Genomic DNA, 17,694 nt, shown 5'->3' on the forward strand with positions numbered 1-17,694 from the left:
TTATGAAATACTATGACAAAACAAGAATACAGTTTAAAAGGGGAGTGATTTGTAAAATATCCATAAAGAAAAATCTGTTAACAGTTCTGTTTCATATGGATGTTGTGATGTATCCATAGCAGAGTTCCCGTTAGAATATTTTTTCGCCGGTCAACATGTCCGTTAAAGTTTAAATCTTCCGGACAAAATGAGAAAAGTGCCGGTCAAAGGTCTTCTTTGTTACTTATTGTGCTTTAAAACAAATTGATATGATTCGATATTAAACAAACTAATTATAGTAGATTAACTACATTATTCAAAAGTGAACAGTAATTTACAATAACACGGGAATAATAAACGGAGCGCTCTCCCTCTCCTGACAGCTCGTCAGTATCATGCAGCTCGCGGATCAGTAATGAGTGACCCGACAGTAAAACTAAACATAGCCTATCTAGGCCTATAACTAGTTTAGGTAGTTTGAGAGGTCATTAAATGGCTACGTGTGATATTCTAACCTGGTGTGTGTTTTGTTCCGCTCACCGCTGCAGGTGATCATGCAGAGCTGCGTGTGGACACGTCAACAGCAGCTGATCTCTCTCTCGCGTCAGATTAGACTTTATTCGCGTTTATGTCCATATCGATCAGATCTAGCTAGTTCTAGCTAATGATATGACTACCTGCTTATTAAAAGACACCTAAACAATAAGCATCGCTATGCAACCGGGTGAGTCTGTCACATACTCTTTTGTCTGTCACATAAATGGCGCAAGTTGCGCAACTGATGTGGTATTGCGCTAAACGGAAATGATTTTGAACGGATACTTTGACCGGAGAGATTTAGATTTGCCGGTCTTCAGCATATTTTACTGGTCGTAGTCCGGTAATTACCGGCTAACGGGAACTCTGATCCATAGATCTCTTCATTTTGCTCTCAAAGTGCACCAGATTGATGCTATTAACTTCAATATTTAAAACAAAATCTTCCCGGGGGAGCATGCCCCCAGACCCCCCTAGAGGAGGTGAGGACCCCCCTAGAGGATGTTAGGTCCGTGGTGTTTACATGCTTATTTATACAATATGTGTGCTTATGCTAACATCATAAGACAAAAGTTGGTTCCATGTTGTGTGTAATGAGAACGCGCTAGAGTGAGGGTGGCCCCCATGCCAAAGCTCGCTTAGGGTCCCCAAAAATCTAGGGCCGGCCCTGGGAATAGTAATGTTGGAGAAACCAGCTCGAGTGCGCTAGAATTTGAAAATACACAGCCGTAAAAAATGTGCCACTTCCACCATGGTGGTGGTGGGGTTATGGTATGGGCAGGTGTATGTTATGGACGACGAACACAGGCCACTCGATTCACAACATTACCCTAACCCTAACCCTAACCCTACCCCTCACACCAGATACTGACTGGTTTTCGGACCCCCCCAGACCCCCCCAATAAAGCAAAAATGCACGTTTCAGAGTGGCCTTTTATTGTGGCCAGCCTAAGGCACACCTGTGCAATAATCATGCTGTCTAATCAGCATCTTAATATGCCACACCTGTGAGGTGGGATGGATTATCTCGGCAAAGGAGAAGTGCTCACTATCACAGATTGTTTCAGATTTGTGAACAATATTTGAGATAAATGGTTATTTTGTGTATATAGAAAATGTTTTAGATCTTTGAGTTCATCTCATAAAAAATGGGAGCAAAAACAAAAGTGTTGCGTTTATATTTTTGTTCAGTGTAATTTAAAGCTGCTTTATTCTGAAAACCGGAAGTCCAGTGTGTGAACATCAGGTTTTCAGAATAATCATCCTGCGCTCAGAGCTAAAATACCCTACAATATCCATTTCAATAAAAGTGGTGGCCTAACCCTAACCAATCTTTATAGAGTGTTGCAGTGATGAGGTTTTTTGTAGACTGTCTTTGAATGTAGCCTCGCATTGGGGTCCCCTTGATTAAATGTCAGTGTATTGCGGAAAATAAGCTCTGTGGCAAACACACATTGATTGATACGTACACGTTTTACTCAACAGGATAATCTCCACATATGAATGCCCCTTTGTGGTTCATCAACTGAAATGCAATAGCCAGAAGTAAAAAGCTAAAGGCTATAAAGGAACTGCATCTCGGTCGCATGGCTTCGCATCACCACCGGCACCGCTAAACTAAAGGCGGACTCGTTGGTGTGATGACGTAATGTAGTGTCCTTGTTAGCAACTGCCGTTTTTTTTTAACGCAAGGAAGCTTATCCAAAATTGAAGGATTTACTTTGCAATAAACAGTCCAACAGGGCATTAAGTAGTATTTTTCTAGTACCCCAGTTTCCAAACCATGGCTTTTAAATCGTTTTGTTGGAGCATTACATTTCTCACATGCTGGATATCTGCCGATGTCTTAAACCAATTAAGCTTAATCCTAAATACCAAAAAGGTGCACACATTCCCAGAAACACATTCTGCTGACTGTTCCTTCTTTAATATTGTGAGGAATGTTCTGCAGTTGTGACTAAGCCATTTTAACAAGCACCAGCAACCTTTTCTTTTTTTTCTTTTTTTACTGCTTTTCACAACTGATTCCTGGCAGGGAAGGTGTTTGCAATTATTCACAAGTCACAACTGGACCTCACATAGAGACCTCATCATTTTTGCACCAGCAGGGTGGCACTGGGCAGTAAGTGTTAATCCCTCCTCATAAAGACCAGACCACAGCTGGACTGCTCATATGTAATAGAAAATGGTATAAATGGTATAGGAATTAAATGGTGTTAGAGTAAAATACACACATTTTCTTTAGGTGACAGTTTCTTGAAGTGTCTTGCTAATAGGTTAACGCGTCAGAAAATAATTTCCGTGGTTGAGCAACCCGTCAGCTATCTGTTGAGGACAATTTAGACTCAGTGGACAACGGCTACTAATGGATATCGGGATAACAGATACATGGTCAAGCCTTCCCCTGAGTGCACCAATAATCATTTAGAGTCCTACTAGAGAAAGTCTACACCCAACGAAAAGCAAAATCCTCACTGGATGATAGTTTATGGATTCCGAGATTGCATTTCTGCAAATGCCTGCCACCTCTTTTTCTTTCCAATCAAAGTAGCTTATGATGGTCAATACAAGACAGACTACAAACCGACTACACATGGAAACCAGAAAGCTTCCAATATTTAAATCTTGTTGTTGACTAAAGATGAAATGCAGATACTGTATCTGTCTATAAAGATTATGGTAAAAGCAAATAAACACCGTCTCTTACACCACATTGCTAAAAGAGACCTCACAGAGAGAGATATGTGTTTAAATCTGTTAAATAGTTGTTATTCGCTGCATTCTGCAACCAACCCGATATCACGGCAAGACGTGAACATGTGACGATTTACCATGCTGGGAGACGTGAAGATGTCACGATTTCGTCCCTTCAAACGTGACAGTTACACGGTATTGTTAACCCATGTTAACCAGTGGAGAAATAACCGGAAATACCAAGCAAATGCTACCCCGACGTAATGATTTATTTTGTAATAGTCTCGATTACGCCGATTTTCTTGTTGCCCCAGCTCGTCGACACCTCTTTTAGCAGAAACAAAGGCTACATTAATGTATTAAATCGATGTTAATCCATGCGTGTGGATGTGGAATTAACGCATGTTGTGCGATTGAGTTGCCAGGCAACAGCTTCGGTTCATGTTAATTTACAAACTTTTCAACTACAACCGTAGTTATATTTAAAAACATGTTAGAAGGCCTCACGAAATACTTTAATGCAAATTAAAATGTAAATGTGAAGGAATGTGTGTATAACAAAATACATCGGTCATAAACAAAACCGGAAACAGACGTAGGCAAGATCCTCAGCTCGATGATTGGATGGTTTAGCGGCAATGCATGCTGGGATTTGGTGTTTATGTGATGTGAAATCTGAAAACGTTTTAAAAAAATACAATAATACTTTATTCCGAGTGTGCTTGCTTTTCTCTTTGAAAGTCATCATATCGCATTGTAATACACGGTTCGGCTGCATTAAATAGCCTATTACATATCTGCCGTAATTCTCTATTTATGAGAAGACTTCTAGACAAACAGGAGAACTGCCGCCAAAACTGAAAATGTGACGTGGATCATAAATATATAAGCAATTAAACAACATCTTACATTTCTTTTCACACAATACGTCTCCTTGCAGTATCAACACTAATTCGGCTGACTTTTATATTTGATCCAATTGGTAGATAGGCTGTATTTAAACCATAACGGTGCAGAGCTGATAGAAAGGTTGAAGAACGTTATTGAATTGTATTATTTTATTATTAGATATTGTTGGAGCTATATATCTTTATATTATTTAATAGTTTAACATTTATTGTCTTGTTGTTTTATAGTGTTTATTGTAAATGTATTCTTAGTTAGTCTCATAAGTTAAAGTATTTTCTATGCTTTTATTTTGAAGGCATGTTTTGGGCACTGGGTGATTAGAGCACCTGGTGTAATTGTATATATTGGAGACAGGTGGGTGGTGGGAGCCAGAGCACTAGCAGGCAAACGGTTTGTTACCAGGGTGTTTCAAGCCAGCAAAAGGAAAGCCATAGGAAAGGCTTAAGGAAAAGGGATATAGGAAACCTGTTTGTTGTACTTTGTTATCGGAATAAACTGCACAAATGGAGAATCTTGTCTGGACCTGGATCATTGCCCTGCGTAAGATCCGCTAACTAGTGCCTCAGCGGCTGTATTATTTTAAGTTAATTATCTGTATGATTTTGGCCGCTACAGATATTAATAGGAGGATGTGCAAAACAGACAAACTAATAAGGCTTAATTCAAACATTAAAGAGTACTTTAGGTTAAGGTCTTCTTTTGAATAAGAAAAAAGCTTTAAGAAGAATATGGAGGGATGAAACCCTCTTGAAACCGCAGGTCCTTCCTTCCTGCAGCGTAGAAGCTATAGTCTCTACATGAGCCAAATCATGTGTAATTGATGACCATCAGGAAGCTTCATTCCTATCCTGATTGATTTACTTTTATAGCCTCTGCTAGTTGAGTGCCGGACACATCTGCAAAGCCTAGGAAATCATTAAGGCTGATGCTCTGATGAGCTCTTGTACAGTTGGAAATAGACTCTCAAGAGCCCGCCTTTGTTCTGTAGAGAAGAGGCCACAAGCACACATAACACAGCTGTTATTTACCATTGTACAGGATATGATGCAACTCTTATGTGAAAATCTGTCGGGAATTTTAGGGGAGCTGCTAAAAGGGAGCAGGTCATAGGGCTTATCAAGGCCGCTCCTCCCATCACAGTTTGTTTTTGTTGAACCAGAAGTACAATACGTTCCAAAGAAGGCAGATCAAAGCCAACACTAACCTGTTACTTCAACACCAGCTGTTTAAAGTGCTACCGAAGGATCACATTCAGAAACTTTATTTAACCCTGCTTTTGATTATTTCGAAATCAGCTCTCTTTTCGCTTTCATCCATCCTCTAATGTCTAGTTTCTAGATTGATGTGTAAGATAACAAGTAACCATTTTAATGTCTGTGCTTAAAGGGAAACTTTGCAGATATGTTGACGCAAATGAATTTTCGCCAACCGGCTAAAGTCTGTCAGAGGACCAACCTTGTCAGAAAATGAGAGGGGCGCTTCGGCGGCAGTAACGCAAAGGGAAGCGGCAAATTGTTAATTTGCACCTTTTACAATGAAAGAAGAAACTTAAAAATGATCAGTTTACTATGTAAGTATGATGCTTAAGCCTTAATTAACTTTACCGAGGAGGTTATGCTTTCAGTTCTGTTAGCTTGTTGTGGACACATTATTTTTCGCTATGAAAATTGCCTTTTTGGAGGTCTGCACTATCGGACTGCCTTTCTAGTTATCACATTCAATCTTATACAATCTAAACACATACAGAAAAGTAACAACCACAATTTGGGTTTTACCTTCCGTCACTTTTCAGAACAGAACAAAAAAGTAACCTTTAAATGTTTTTGAAGTTATTAAAGAGACAAACATTCAAGACATAAGGCAGAATTCAGTGTTTTTAATTCTCAGATCTGCAGTAGTTTGAATATAGATACATATATTTTTGGATTATGTTACAATCAGTGTAAGGCAGGAAAAGAGGTGGTGGTTGTCTTCTGTTTTGGCACCTAGAGAAGCAGAGTAAACTGTCCTATTCTTCCCAGCATGGCCGGTACACCCGTCCCACCATGCACCTCATGGTGTTCCTCCTCAGGATGGGGATGTTCAGGTCCTGGTTGTTGTCGTCTGCTCTCCGCTTGTAGATGGTCAGTCCGCCGTGCGTCGACTGCAGTTCCCTCCAGAGGCTCGGACTGCCGACGATGATCACCCTCGGCCCTCTGGTTTTACCCGCAGTGGCCAGATCTGAGTCGCCAAGACTGTTGTCTGTCACCTCGTCGCTCAGCAGTGAAGCGAAAGCATCCTGCTCAAGGGAGCCGTCGTCCATCTTGCCCATGGGTAGCGCAATCGACAGGGCGTAGCACTGGAACAGGAGCGCTGCGGCAAAGATGAGGGGCATGAGTGACTGTCTCATGGTGAAGATCTTCCAGGAGTCGCAAAGCTTTGGCTTGGTGGATGAGGTTCTTTCTGGAGGTGATGCTTCGTTGTTCTGACCCTGAGATCGTATCATCCTCTTTTATATCCTTTTGGACTTGCTGGATTGGCCACGTTGATTCGTTTCTCATCATAAACCTTCCTGTTGTGATCAGGAAATTAGTTAAGAGCATTAAAATGCAGTTGGGTAGAACTCTTGCGGTGTTCAAGAGTGTTGTTTTGGTGTGAAGTTAATTAAAATCAATGACTGACATTTGTCTCCTGACAATGAAACAGTGGGAATTCTTTGAGCAGATGATAACAAGAAAAACATTAATCCTAAATGACTGCCCTTTAAAACAACAAGGAGGGATTACTACCCCGTGAATCTCTTGTGGTTTCAGACACTCGGAAATAAAAGCTGTCCAATGGCATTGTTACAACAATTTTCAATATGGGATCTAATTTTGGATTAGAGCAAAACAAAGATGTGTGATTCATGAAGTGTTTGTGTGTCTGTGGCAGCCGCTCGTTGTTGACGTGGCAAAGAGAAAGTTGGGAAATTGAGGAGAATATACATGTAGATATGCTCCAGAGGCCCTGAGGCGGAAGTTGATTTGATCTCTTGCTAGACCGCAGCATAATTACCATCCTAACTAATTAAAGTAGTCAGATTGGAGCTGCAGGAGTTTTGCACACCTGGGCTTGCGTACGATTCATATGAATGAGTTGATGTTATTATCCCGGCTGCATTCAGATCAAAGGTGTTGACAAATTAATGTTTTTACTTGCAGTTTGGATCATTTCATGTCATAGACTGGTCCAGATAATTCAGAAAAAGCAGGTTTTTTCTACAACTAAGATCTTCAGAGCAGATAATGCACCATGAGCACTGAAAACGTATCACAGTATTAAGCACAGTAGTGGACAGAGAATAGATTTTAGATTTGACTGATGTGAATTGTAGAACATTATAAAACTTTAATGGCTAGACATATCATTTAATGTCATTAAATTGTTCAGGTTATTTTAATTTTTATATTTTAATTTAGTAATGAGCAGCCGGGCAGTTCAGCTGGACCATTTTCTTGTTGAAAACCATGTCTGTGGTTTCTAAAAAGCCTGTTTTTATTACTGTCTGGAAGGCCTCGTGTGGTTTTCAGGGGACAGACGGTTCTGTTAACATCTTATCTTTCATTCCTAGATGTCAGATGGTCATTGATTAGAGTGGAGCTCTTAGGTGTTGATGGTGCAAAGGAGATTGTAGCTTTATTTTGGATGAAAACCATACGGAACTGTAAAATAAACGTGTTTTAGGAATGAAGAAGATAATAGTTTTATCCAAAGGATTATATTGTTTTGCCAGTACTTTAAAACCACGTGGTAAACCTGCCAGGAACAGGGCTACACATCTTCTAATGAAAACATATTGAGAATAGTTTCTCGTGTATTCCCTTTCATAGAAAATACATACATTTTTCTCTATTTCTGTGAAGTTTAGGTTTTCTGAAACTATGGTTTAAGTCAGGGAGGTCAGGCAAGACAAATAAAATATTAAGGAAGTTAAGTTAACCACACACAAGGATACTCAGGCTTCTGAGAACTTGCAACCAAAATGTAATGAATTAGAAAAGCTACTGATGTTCCAAAAAGCCAAAACACACAGAAATAGTATAGATCACTCAAGGAACCCTCGCCAAGGCCCTTCCCTATCTCGTAACAAGAGTGAAAAATAAAGTGTGTTTTTGTCCCTTATTCAGAGACGCTCCAACATTTAATGGGTCCTTTCATTGGCCAAACAGACAAGCACCCAACAAACAAACAGAACCAAAAACATAGCCTCGTTGGCAGAGGTAATATAATGTCTTTCATTTTTTGTAAAGCACTTTGAATTGCCTTGTGTTGAAAAGTGCTATATAAAAAAACTTGCCTTGCCTTGCCTAATAAAGGTTAAGATAAATGGCTGAAATGTGCAAATGTAGTTCTCTTACAGGTACAAAGAGGTAAAGAAAAGCAACACTGGTGTACACTTCACCCCATATGATGTGTTCAAACTGATTAAGATAAGATAAGATGGATCTTTATTAATCCCTGTGGGGAAATTCAGTTGTTTAAATAGCAACAGGGTAAGAGTGAAAAACAGGATAGCACAGATTAATACAATCAAAAATAAGATCAGCGATAAAAATAAAAATAATAATAATGAGAAACTATGAAATAAGAAATTAATACAATTAAATAAAAAATGAGCATATATACATATTCGGTCATATAAACTATAGGTAAGAAATGTATTAAAATTAAAATTAAAATGGACATATATACATATAGTCATATTACATATTAGATATATTAACATGGGTTGTGGAAACAGTGTGTATTTATGTATAGTAATAGTTTCACATTATTGACCCCTTGTTGTGCATTATAAGCTACATTTATAGATTTATAGATATACATTTATAGATATACATTTATAGCATTTATAGCTACAGGCACAAAGGACTGACCGAGGCGCTTGGTGCTGTGTCGTGGAGGGATGAGTCTGTGGCTGAACGTACTCCTCATCTTCACTAGCTCTGCATGGAGTGGGTGGGAGGGTTCTCTGGGATACAACTCATTTATAGGCAGTGTGATTGCATATTCAAGCCAGCAATCCAAAGATGCAAACATACATACATTTGCTCTGACTGTTGCGAGTTTAGGCAAAGAGATTCTGAATTTCCCTGCCAAAGGAGAAGTCGAAAGGAAAATATCAGATCAGTTTATATCAGTTTTGAGTTTTCCTGAATTGAACCCTGCAAAACACAAATTATCGCACTACTGTCCGACATTCTTCGATGTCAAACTACTTAACTCTTCTTTGGGTATCGGTTTAAAAAACACTGCATGTACCTTCACCCTTTGCTCTATACATTTCAATGAAAAAACTTTATATTTTCCTTACATTTCTGGAAAACAGAGAGAAGCTATGGGAGGGAATATTCTCCATGGTTGCCCTGGGGTGTTACTGTAGGCAGCACCGGCGCATTAAAGTGTTTGTGTTACACAGTCAGTGATACGTTTTTAAAAAAGAAGGAAAAACAGACTTTTAAAAGGGATAAAATGTGCTGACATGCTAACTTTACTGATGGTCGCCAACCAAAACACGTGGCCCCGGCTTACGAGTACGAACGGTTCGAAGAAAGAGACCCAAACGTATTCCCCCGCCCTCAGCGCATCGTTTTTTTTCTCACGATACCGAGCAGTGGGCCACGATATGCAAGCTTAAGTGTTATTCCAGCTAGGTAAATACAGGACACAGCTCCGACAGCGGTGCATGTATTAACAGGCACAAATTGAATTATGTTGTTGAAATTCTAACACTGTGCGTTCTGCCAGCAGGTTTTGAGGTCAGACTGATTGAAATCTCAGTTTTCGTTCACTCGCAGAGAGGTTAAGACGTTCTGCACCGCAACATTCTGAGAGGACTTCCTTTTACAGGGGCTGGACATTCTGATGGATACTGGATGTTCTCTAATATGCAACCACAAAGTCCTGCCTTGACACCAATGCAGAGGTGGAAAACTACTCTGTGACTTTGTAGGCCTACTCAATACTCTACTTGAGTATCTTCATTTCGAGATACTTTATTGTTTTCTGCATTAAATAAAAAAATGGAAGACAGACTCTGCCTTTAGCAATTTAAGGGTTGGTCTAGGGGAACATAAAAATATAAAAACGAAGAGATGAAAGCTGATCTTGGATCTGGTGCTACCTCTCAGTGTGATTTGGCTAAACCACTAAGCATAACATACTGTAGGCCTACACCAAAGGAAGAGACGTCTCCAAAGTGGGCGCCCTAGTTGCGAGACACGAATGCTGGGTTTCCAACTGAGAGAAAAACAACCCAACACATTCATATCATCAATACATCTGCAGAGATATTGGTAGTCATGGAGATGGTTTCTATCACAATGTGGTATAAAAATAGCAGCATCGGCGCTCTTCGGTTGGAGAAGGAGACAGTGAAAGCACTTATCTCAGTATCATGTTTTTTGATGGAGGGATGGAATAATGAACTGCATGGACGGGAGGATATGGAGAATCCTGTCCCTATTCAGCTCTCACTCGCCTCAGTGACCACACCAAAGCCACGATGTTAATGCTGTGTGTGCGAATATTGCTCCAAGATGCTCCAAGAAGTTTGAGCTTTAAAGCTTTACGTGACAAGCTCCTTATGTACTTTAGCTCGGAGAATAATTCTTTAGCTATTTTTGGTCTAAAAGTAGAGAAGGACTTATTCAATATATGCTGGGAATAAAAAAAGTCAGAAAACCTACTTGCTTAATCTTTCTACTCTCCTGTATTACGTTTCATATCATTTACTTAAATCAAATAACAGAATATCAACCGATTTTTAAGGTAAAGCATGATGTTTTACAAAACTTTATCAAGTAAATTATCAAGTAAAGTAATCTTAACAGGGAGGTTTTGTGATTTTTTTCTTTTGTTTCAATTTCCAACTTTTTTTACTTCTTAAAGTAGAATTGTTCTTTCTGTTAAGATTTTTTTTGAACTGTTATAAAACATAAATAATAAATGTAACTCTTTCTTTGTATCTTAATGATCCTTCCAGAAAAAATGTTTCCTCCTTGTACTCTCAAGATGTTTGTCCAGGTATTGTCAAAATCCAAAATATGAATTTACCAGGAAGATCAGGACATTTAGCCAGCAGCATGTCTCTGAAAATGGCAATGGCTGGCAGTCTGTTATTCATCATTTGTTTCTAAGAATTTCTATGAAATGTGTTTCTAACATCCATGTCCCCCTCAGAATGAATTGAAATAACTTTGGGGTTGTCTTCGGTTTGTGAAGAAAATACCTGCATAATAGGTGTGATCATTACCATCAGTGTGTTTTGAGCTAATTAGTTACTGTTACCCTTAACTATAGACGTCCATGCAAAATATCAACATGTCAGCAATTAGTCATTGCATTTATAGGTGACAGATAACTGTAAATTAATGGATGAAGAACATGTGTGTGGCATGACAAAGCACAGTTTGACAGTCTACCCATCCATTAAACATTGATTAGATTCCTTACTGTGCCTCATGCTGAGGCTGTAGACTGTTCCAGACTATCTGGCAGTCTGACAGTGAAAACTCCTCTGCTGTTTCTCAGCAACAGACTCTGTGGTTTGTTGTCTCATATCCACAGAAACAAATAGTGTTAGATTCAGCAGAGTTTGCATCAAAATGGATAAATGGTATGTGATTTGAAATGTACAATTGATTCAAAAAGGTTACTTAGCAAATGAATACATTCTTAAATAGATTTGGCAGTAAATGACGTTCACCTTCTGGGTGTAACAAGCGCTGCTGCACATACTCTGTAAACAAAATGTGCCGCTTTAGACAGATATAGCAGATTGTAGGTGGAAGGGAAACAGGAAAGGAACAAAATGCAGTTATGTCAAAGAATGCTGTAAAACCCTCACACTTTTTTTAGTCTCATTAAAAATGCATCAAGCAACAACAAACATGCACAGCAAAACAACAAACCTCTCAAAACAAGAAAGTTTAACAGAAGCAAAAGGAGGGGAACAAATATAACAGTATTTATGTTTTCACAAGTTGGAATCATTTAACTGCCAATCCATCCTAAAGGTGAAACATCATAGTAAATAAGGTAGACAACAAACGTTTTTCAAAGAAATATGACAGGATACAGTTCTTTCTTTCTTTCTTTCTCTTTTATTGTATACTTTCTATCACTGTTAAGTATTAATTGAGCTTTCTCCAGCTTTTTTTTTATCACAATGACAAATGAATACCGTTGTCATGGCGACACTTCCGTCAACAGAATCCTGTTGCTAAGGGGGTTCGTTGTCACCTCTTTCAAAGGACGTGCTTGTATAGAGATACAGGTTTCAGTGTGTTGTTCATGCACAACGTGGTCCATTTTAGTCAAGCTTAGTAGTTATATTGGTGGCACAATGGCAGAGAAGCCCGCCGCGGTGGGAAATAAAGTTGGTAAATGTATGCTGCACAACTGGGTGGAAGAGGTGAGTTTACTTTTTACCTTAACTTTAGTAACTGAGAAGCTAGCCTGGCTAATGTTAGTTAGCCGCCAAACGGTGTGCTAGTTAAAGTGTGGAAGCTAACCGTGTTTAAACAAACCTCACTGTATCACTTTTAAGTTTAATACGTCATATAAAATATGTCATATTACTGGTATGCCTTGTTATGAGATTTCATAACGTTAGACACTTTTTAGAGTAGCTTTGTTTTAGCACGAAAAACCCACGTTTCCTTACGTTATGAGTTCCAGTGAGCTATTTCAGTTAGCATGCAAGTCAGTCATGATAATGTCCTTATGGTAATGAACACATTGCAGTAATTTAATATATAAATGATCTATGATTACCATAACAAATACTTTTACTTGTTGTACTTTAAATATATTGTTGATGCTTATACCTTTCTACTTTTAAGCTATACATTTACTTGAAAATATGGTAGCCTAGGCCTAGGTACTTTTACTTAAGTAAAAGACCTGAGTACTTTTTCCATCACTGTTCCTTGTTGTGTGTCTTTGTCATAATGGCTTTAAGACTTTTCTGCCAGCTGCCTTACCTTGAAAACCTAAAAGAAATAATTACTTTCTAAACTGACACATGCTTATAAAAGGTAAATAAATGTTGATTTTCCCCCGTCTAAACCCTCCCTGTGTCCATTTATACAGAGGGCCATGGAGGATGTTGACACTCAGGAAACAAGGACACAAATCCAAAAACATGGACACAAAGGGATCATCACAATGGACCAGGAGTCTCAAATGGAGAGTGTCACCACGCTGAGAGCGAATTTCACTCCTCCCAAAGGTCCTGGGGTGAGGCTGCGGGGTACGTGTCTTTCACTAACAGTACCAAAATACCATTATAACTCATGAATAGGCTAGGCATGTGTTTTCAGAAGTGTTGAAAAGATTTGATGTAGGTCTTATCGAAAATGGGTCTGTGAACAAAAGGGCTTTCTCAGAGTGACTGCAGGGGAGCAGACAAATATTGTTGGATAATGTTTTGAATTCTCTTTTGAATAAACATGTCTGAAAAGACATATAGTATAGTGTTACTTTACCCATGAATTTTTGCGCAATCAGATGAGCTAGGTTACCTATGCTTAATCACTGTGCGACATATTATAAACACGACTGCTTTATAGTTGGCTACAGCTACATTGTTTTGTATTGTATTTCAATAGCTAAGTATTGTTTACCATAAAACCGTATTTGTATACATGCCACTGAAGGTTGCCCTCTATGTTATTAACCGCATGGTGTAAAATGCACATTTTTATACATTGACATACATTCAGTATCAGAATTCTGCATAATTATGTATCCTTCGCCTGTTTTTCTCCCCCCCCCCCCTTCCTCTAGTTTTAGATTTTTTTCCCTCTGTTCAGTAAATGTTTTTCAGATGATTTGCCCATTAATCTTTCTTTTTTATATTTCCATGGTCTAGGCATCAGAGGCGAGCTTTTGGAAAAACATAACGCCCAGAGGATAAGGTAAGTCAAGTATGAAGCAAGTCTTGATCTTAAAGAAAGTCTTACTGGAAGTGGTTTGTTTATGGGAACGCAGAACACTGCCTGACCATATCCTGAGCGCAACACGCAGGAGAAAGTGATGTCATATTTACACGTCTGGCCTTTTTTCACTGTTCAATCGCAGCTGTAATACCTTTTAAATCAGATTTATGATGTTATTTTACATGAAGGTCAGTCATCCTTATGGTGTTCATTGCGTTGATCCCCACAGATGAGTTTATAACCGTCCCGCACGAGTTAACAGCTCGTAAAGACTACAAAGCATCATGTCGAAACGCAGACAGTGTCTCATCATTGAGTCTTAAGCCTTTCACTTTAAACATTATAAGACCACAACCACACAACTCCAGTTTGAGTATCACAGTGCTCTTTCTAACAATGCATAAAACTGAGGCTGATATCTTCGTATTTCTACAGAGAGAAGGTTAATGCTGAAAGGAACAAACCAAGTCCCAAAACTGACTTCTGCTCCACAACTCAGAGGGATTTCTGTGTACAGGGATTTGTGCCTCTTAACCCTGGAACAACACAAGTAAGTGTGTATACTGTATATACTCTGTGTGTATTGCAGGTTCACTGCAGTGATGAGATCAAGTATCATGTACTATCATAAACAATATGTTGTATTTAGTGCCTAACCCTAACTTTGATGTTAGGACTGTTGTTAAAAGAACAGCCCAGTATGTTTCCCCAATTTTATATTTGTTTGGTAGATTTGCATCAGCATTATTTATTTTACGATTTTTATGATGAATCAATGACGTATTATTAAACGATGCCATTAGATTCCAGATTCAGTAGTATGATCATTTGGGGCGGAAACAGGCCGCTACTGACCGTGTAAAGGTTTTGAAATGATTAGTTGATTAATCCAAAGATCTTTAACGGCAGACATTTTGACTTGCAGGAAAAGCACATGTGTTACTAATGACTATAATGCCGGGAGTGTGGGGTAATAAATACCCCACGATAATCTAGCAGAACACATAGAATCATCCGCAAGAAGAAACACTCCATCGTGAAGTGATGTTGGTCCTAAACACACAAGTTGTTTTGTTGTGCGTTTGCCCACAAGATAACCCTCCTCCCCTCTCCTAATACACTGCTATCTGCACTGGTTAGATTGTACGTATGCCTAACTATAATCATCATTACTTTGTTCCATAAACTATGACCCAAGTGTTGTTTTATTTGTGTCATTCTCTGACTGTTCTGAAAACATACCAATTTATTCAGTTATTTCCCACCATTTTGTTATCAAAATGATTTATTACAAAAGGGAAACTGATAGCAAAAACAACAGAATATCAACACAGCAACATAAAGAGGCTATTCAAAGCAGGAGACGTCTGGGAAGAGAACAACAAATACATATAAAATGGTGCAGATCACAAGTACATTATTGTACATTATTTCCCTCGACAGCCGTCTCTGCTTTTCAGTTCTTCACAGATATAAACATCATGATGTCCTTAAAGAAGTCATGCCTCGCCTGTAACGGATTGAGGGGGTTACTTTAAGACGGCTGTTATTGCAGACGTAAAACATGAACAACATTTTCTGTGGTGCAGTGCATTTGCTTGTGATTAAAACACTCCTTTGTTGCCTTTTTCCAGGTTCATGATTACAAATCTGACCAGGCCATCACATTTTGGAGTGAAAACTGCCAGCGGATACAGGTGTGTGAGATTATTCCAACTGTTTGTTTGCTGTGACCAATGGAGCCACCTAGGTTTGCCCCTCCACGTTAAGGGCTAGCTGACAGACAACTGACAGCCGAATCAATGCTTCCTAAATCCCAGCCTTTGAGAGACTCCACCCCCCCTGTATATTAAATACATTACATTCATGTATTACGGGGCAAAAGTAATAGATTATCTCAAAGTATTTGTTCTCCCTGATGCTGACCACTGTGCTTAAAGGTAGGGTAGGTAAGAATGGAGATACCAGCTCGAGTGCGCTAGAATTTGAAAATACACAACCGGAAAAAATCTGCCACTTCCTTCAGACTTCCTTACAGAGCCCCTCCTCCAACACACAGGCCATCCAGTTATCATTTATAGTTATAATTGGTCGTGCTTTTTACAGAACGGCTTCCACAGACGACATATTTTTATGGATTTTTTGTCAAAGCACTTAAGATATTCATTGCTATCGGGATGTTAAGAGCATTCCATGGAATATATGGGCGGTGGTGGCGAAGTCGATAGGGACTTGGCTTGGCAACTGGAAGGTCACCAGTTCAAGTCCCGGCAAGACCAAGTGCTACAAGACCAAGTGCTCCCCGGGCGCCGTTCAAAATGGCAGCACACTGCTCCTAACACAGGATGGGTCAAATGCAGAGAAACAATTTCCCCACGGGGATTAATAAAGTATATGAAAATAAAAAAAAATAAAAAAATCAATAACAAAAAGTGTATCTCGAGCCGGTTTCTCAAACTTACCTTTAAGAGCATTCCATAGAATTAACACAAAGTGTATCTCAAGTGAATCATGTCCGATCATGTTTTCTGTTTTTTCCCTTATTTCTTTAAATAACCTACAGTCCCTAATGTGGGCAGAGATTGCAACAACAGCTGTTCTCAGAAGACCCGCACACATCCACTAATGTTGAGAAGAGGATGATTATACACTCTGCATTCAAAGCTCGCATTGTTCCCTCTGTGAAGTGTCCTCCTTTGTGATGTTTTATCAGTTTCTTCTGTCTGACACAGCGAGTACAGAAGCATTCAGTAAATGATGGATGATGGTATTGACATTTTTCGTGTTTCTTTCGTTTGTGTCCCAGGGTGCCACTGCCGTACCGTCCGTGAAAGCACCTTTCAGGAAGTCGGCCCTGTTCAGCACCCCCATCAGCCAGCGACTGGATGAAATGGAGCTCCCGTCTGATAACTGAGACCGTATGTCAGAGTATCACACTACATGACTTCATTACCACTTTATATTAAATCATTACCCACTGTAAAGGTTGTTGTTATGCTTAACAGCGAGGACATCTCTTGTTGTTTGATGTCATGCTCAATCTGAAATTCGGCACAATGTTCATAGTACCGGAGGCGCAGAATTCAGCATTTCATCTCTGAATATCTGCTCTACATAAAGACGGTTATTAAAAAAGGATTTGTATACTTTCAGTGCGTCGATCCCAACAGATAAGCTTATTGCCGTCCAAGCCAGGCAAACAGCTCATAAAGAATACAACAAATCATTTCTTTGTGGAGAAAGCAGACTGTCTCATCATTGAGCCATTCACTAACATCCATAACATTATAAGAACACAACCATAGGTGGAATGTATGTATCTAAGCTTAGCTAAGCGTTTTGTTAAACATCATATGGGGTTTGCTGCCTGTTTTTTCTGTTTGTCTACTAAATGAGTGCTTATGTTAGCTTAACACAAACCATGAACTACCTTATAGTTAATAGTAGAGTTTAAATAAATGTATTACAAAATGTCAAGTCCCTCACTCGCCCTCTGGCTGTTTTCTGTTCAGGTCATTCTAACTACAGTTCATATAGGTGTCACTCTGGGCTCTGGGTTAATTCAGACAAACAAACAGTACATTTCACAAGCCAAACAAAACGATCAATC

At 39.1% G+C, this 17,694-nt stretch overlaps 2 protein-coding genes across 2 annotated transcripts; one reads left to right on the plus strand and one right to left on the minus strand.

Annotated features, from left to right (window-relative positions):
* Positions 1-5,988: 5,988 nt before the first annotated feature.
* On the minus strand, positions 5,989-6,508 carry pmchl (pro-melanin-concentrating hormone, like). Its single transcript, XM_034235205.1, has one exon. The coding sequence runs from the start codon at positions 6,506-6,508 to the stop codon at positions 6,128-6,130; it is 381 nt and encodes a 126-aa protein (XP_034091096.1). The 3' UTR covers positions 5,989-6,127.
* Positions 6,509-12,382: 5,874 nt separating this feature from the next.
* Positions 12,383-17,565, plus strand: spag8 (sperm associated antigen 8). The gene is made up of 6 exons (XM_034235201.1): positions 12,383-12,556; positions 13,237-13,396; positions 14,018-14,063; positions 14,520-14,634; positions 15,719-15,781; positions 16,891-17,565. The coding sequence occupies exons 1-6, from the start codon at positions 12,488-12,490 to the stop codon at positions 16,996-16,998; spliced, it is 561 nt and encodes a 186-aa protein (XP_034091092.1). The 5' UTR covers positions 12,383-12,487; the 3' UTR covers positions 16,999-17,565.
* The last annotated feature ends 129 nt before the right edge of the window (positions 17,566-17,694 follow it).

This window comes from Gymnodraco acuticeps, unplaced genomic scaffold (genome assembly GCF_902827175.1).
Source record: "Gymnodraco acuticeps unplaced genomic scaffold, fGymAcu1.1, whole genome shotgun sequence".
NCBI lineage: Eukaryota > Metazoa > Chordata > Actinopteri > Perciformes > Bathydraconidae > Gymnodraco > Gymnodraco acuticeps.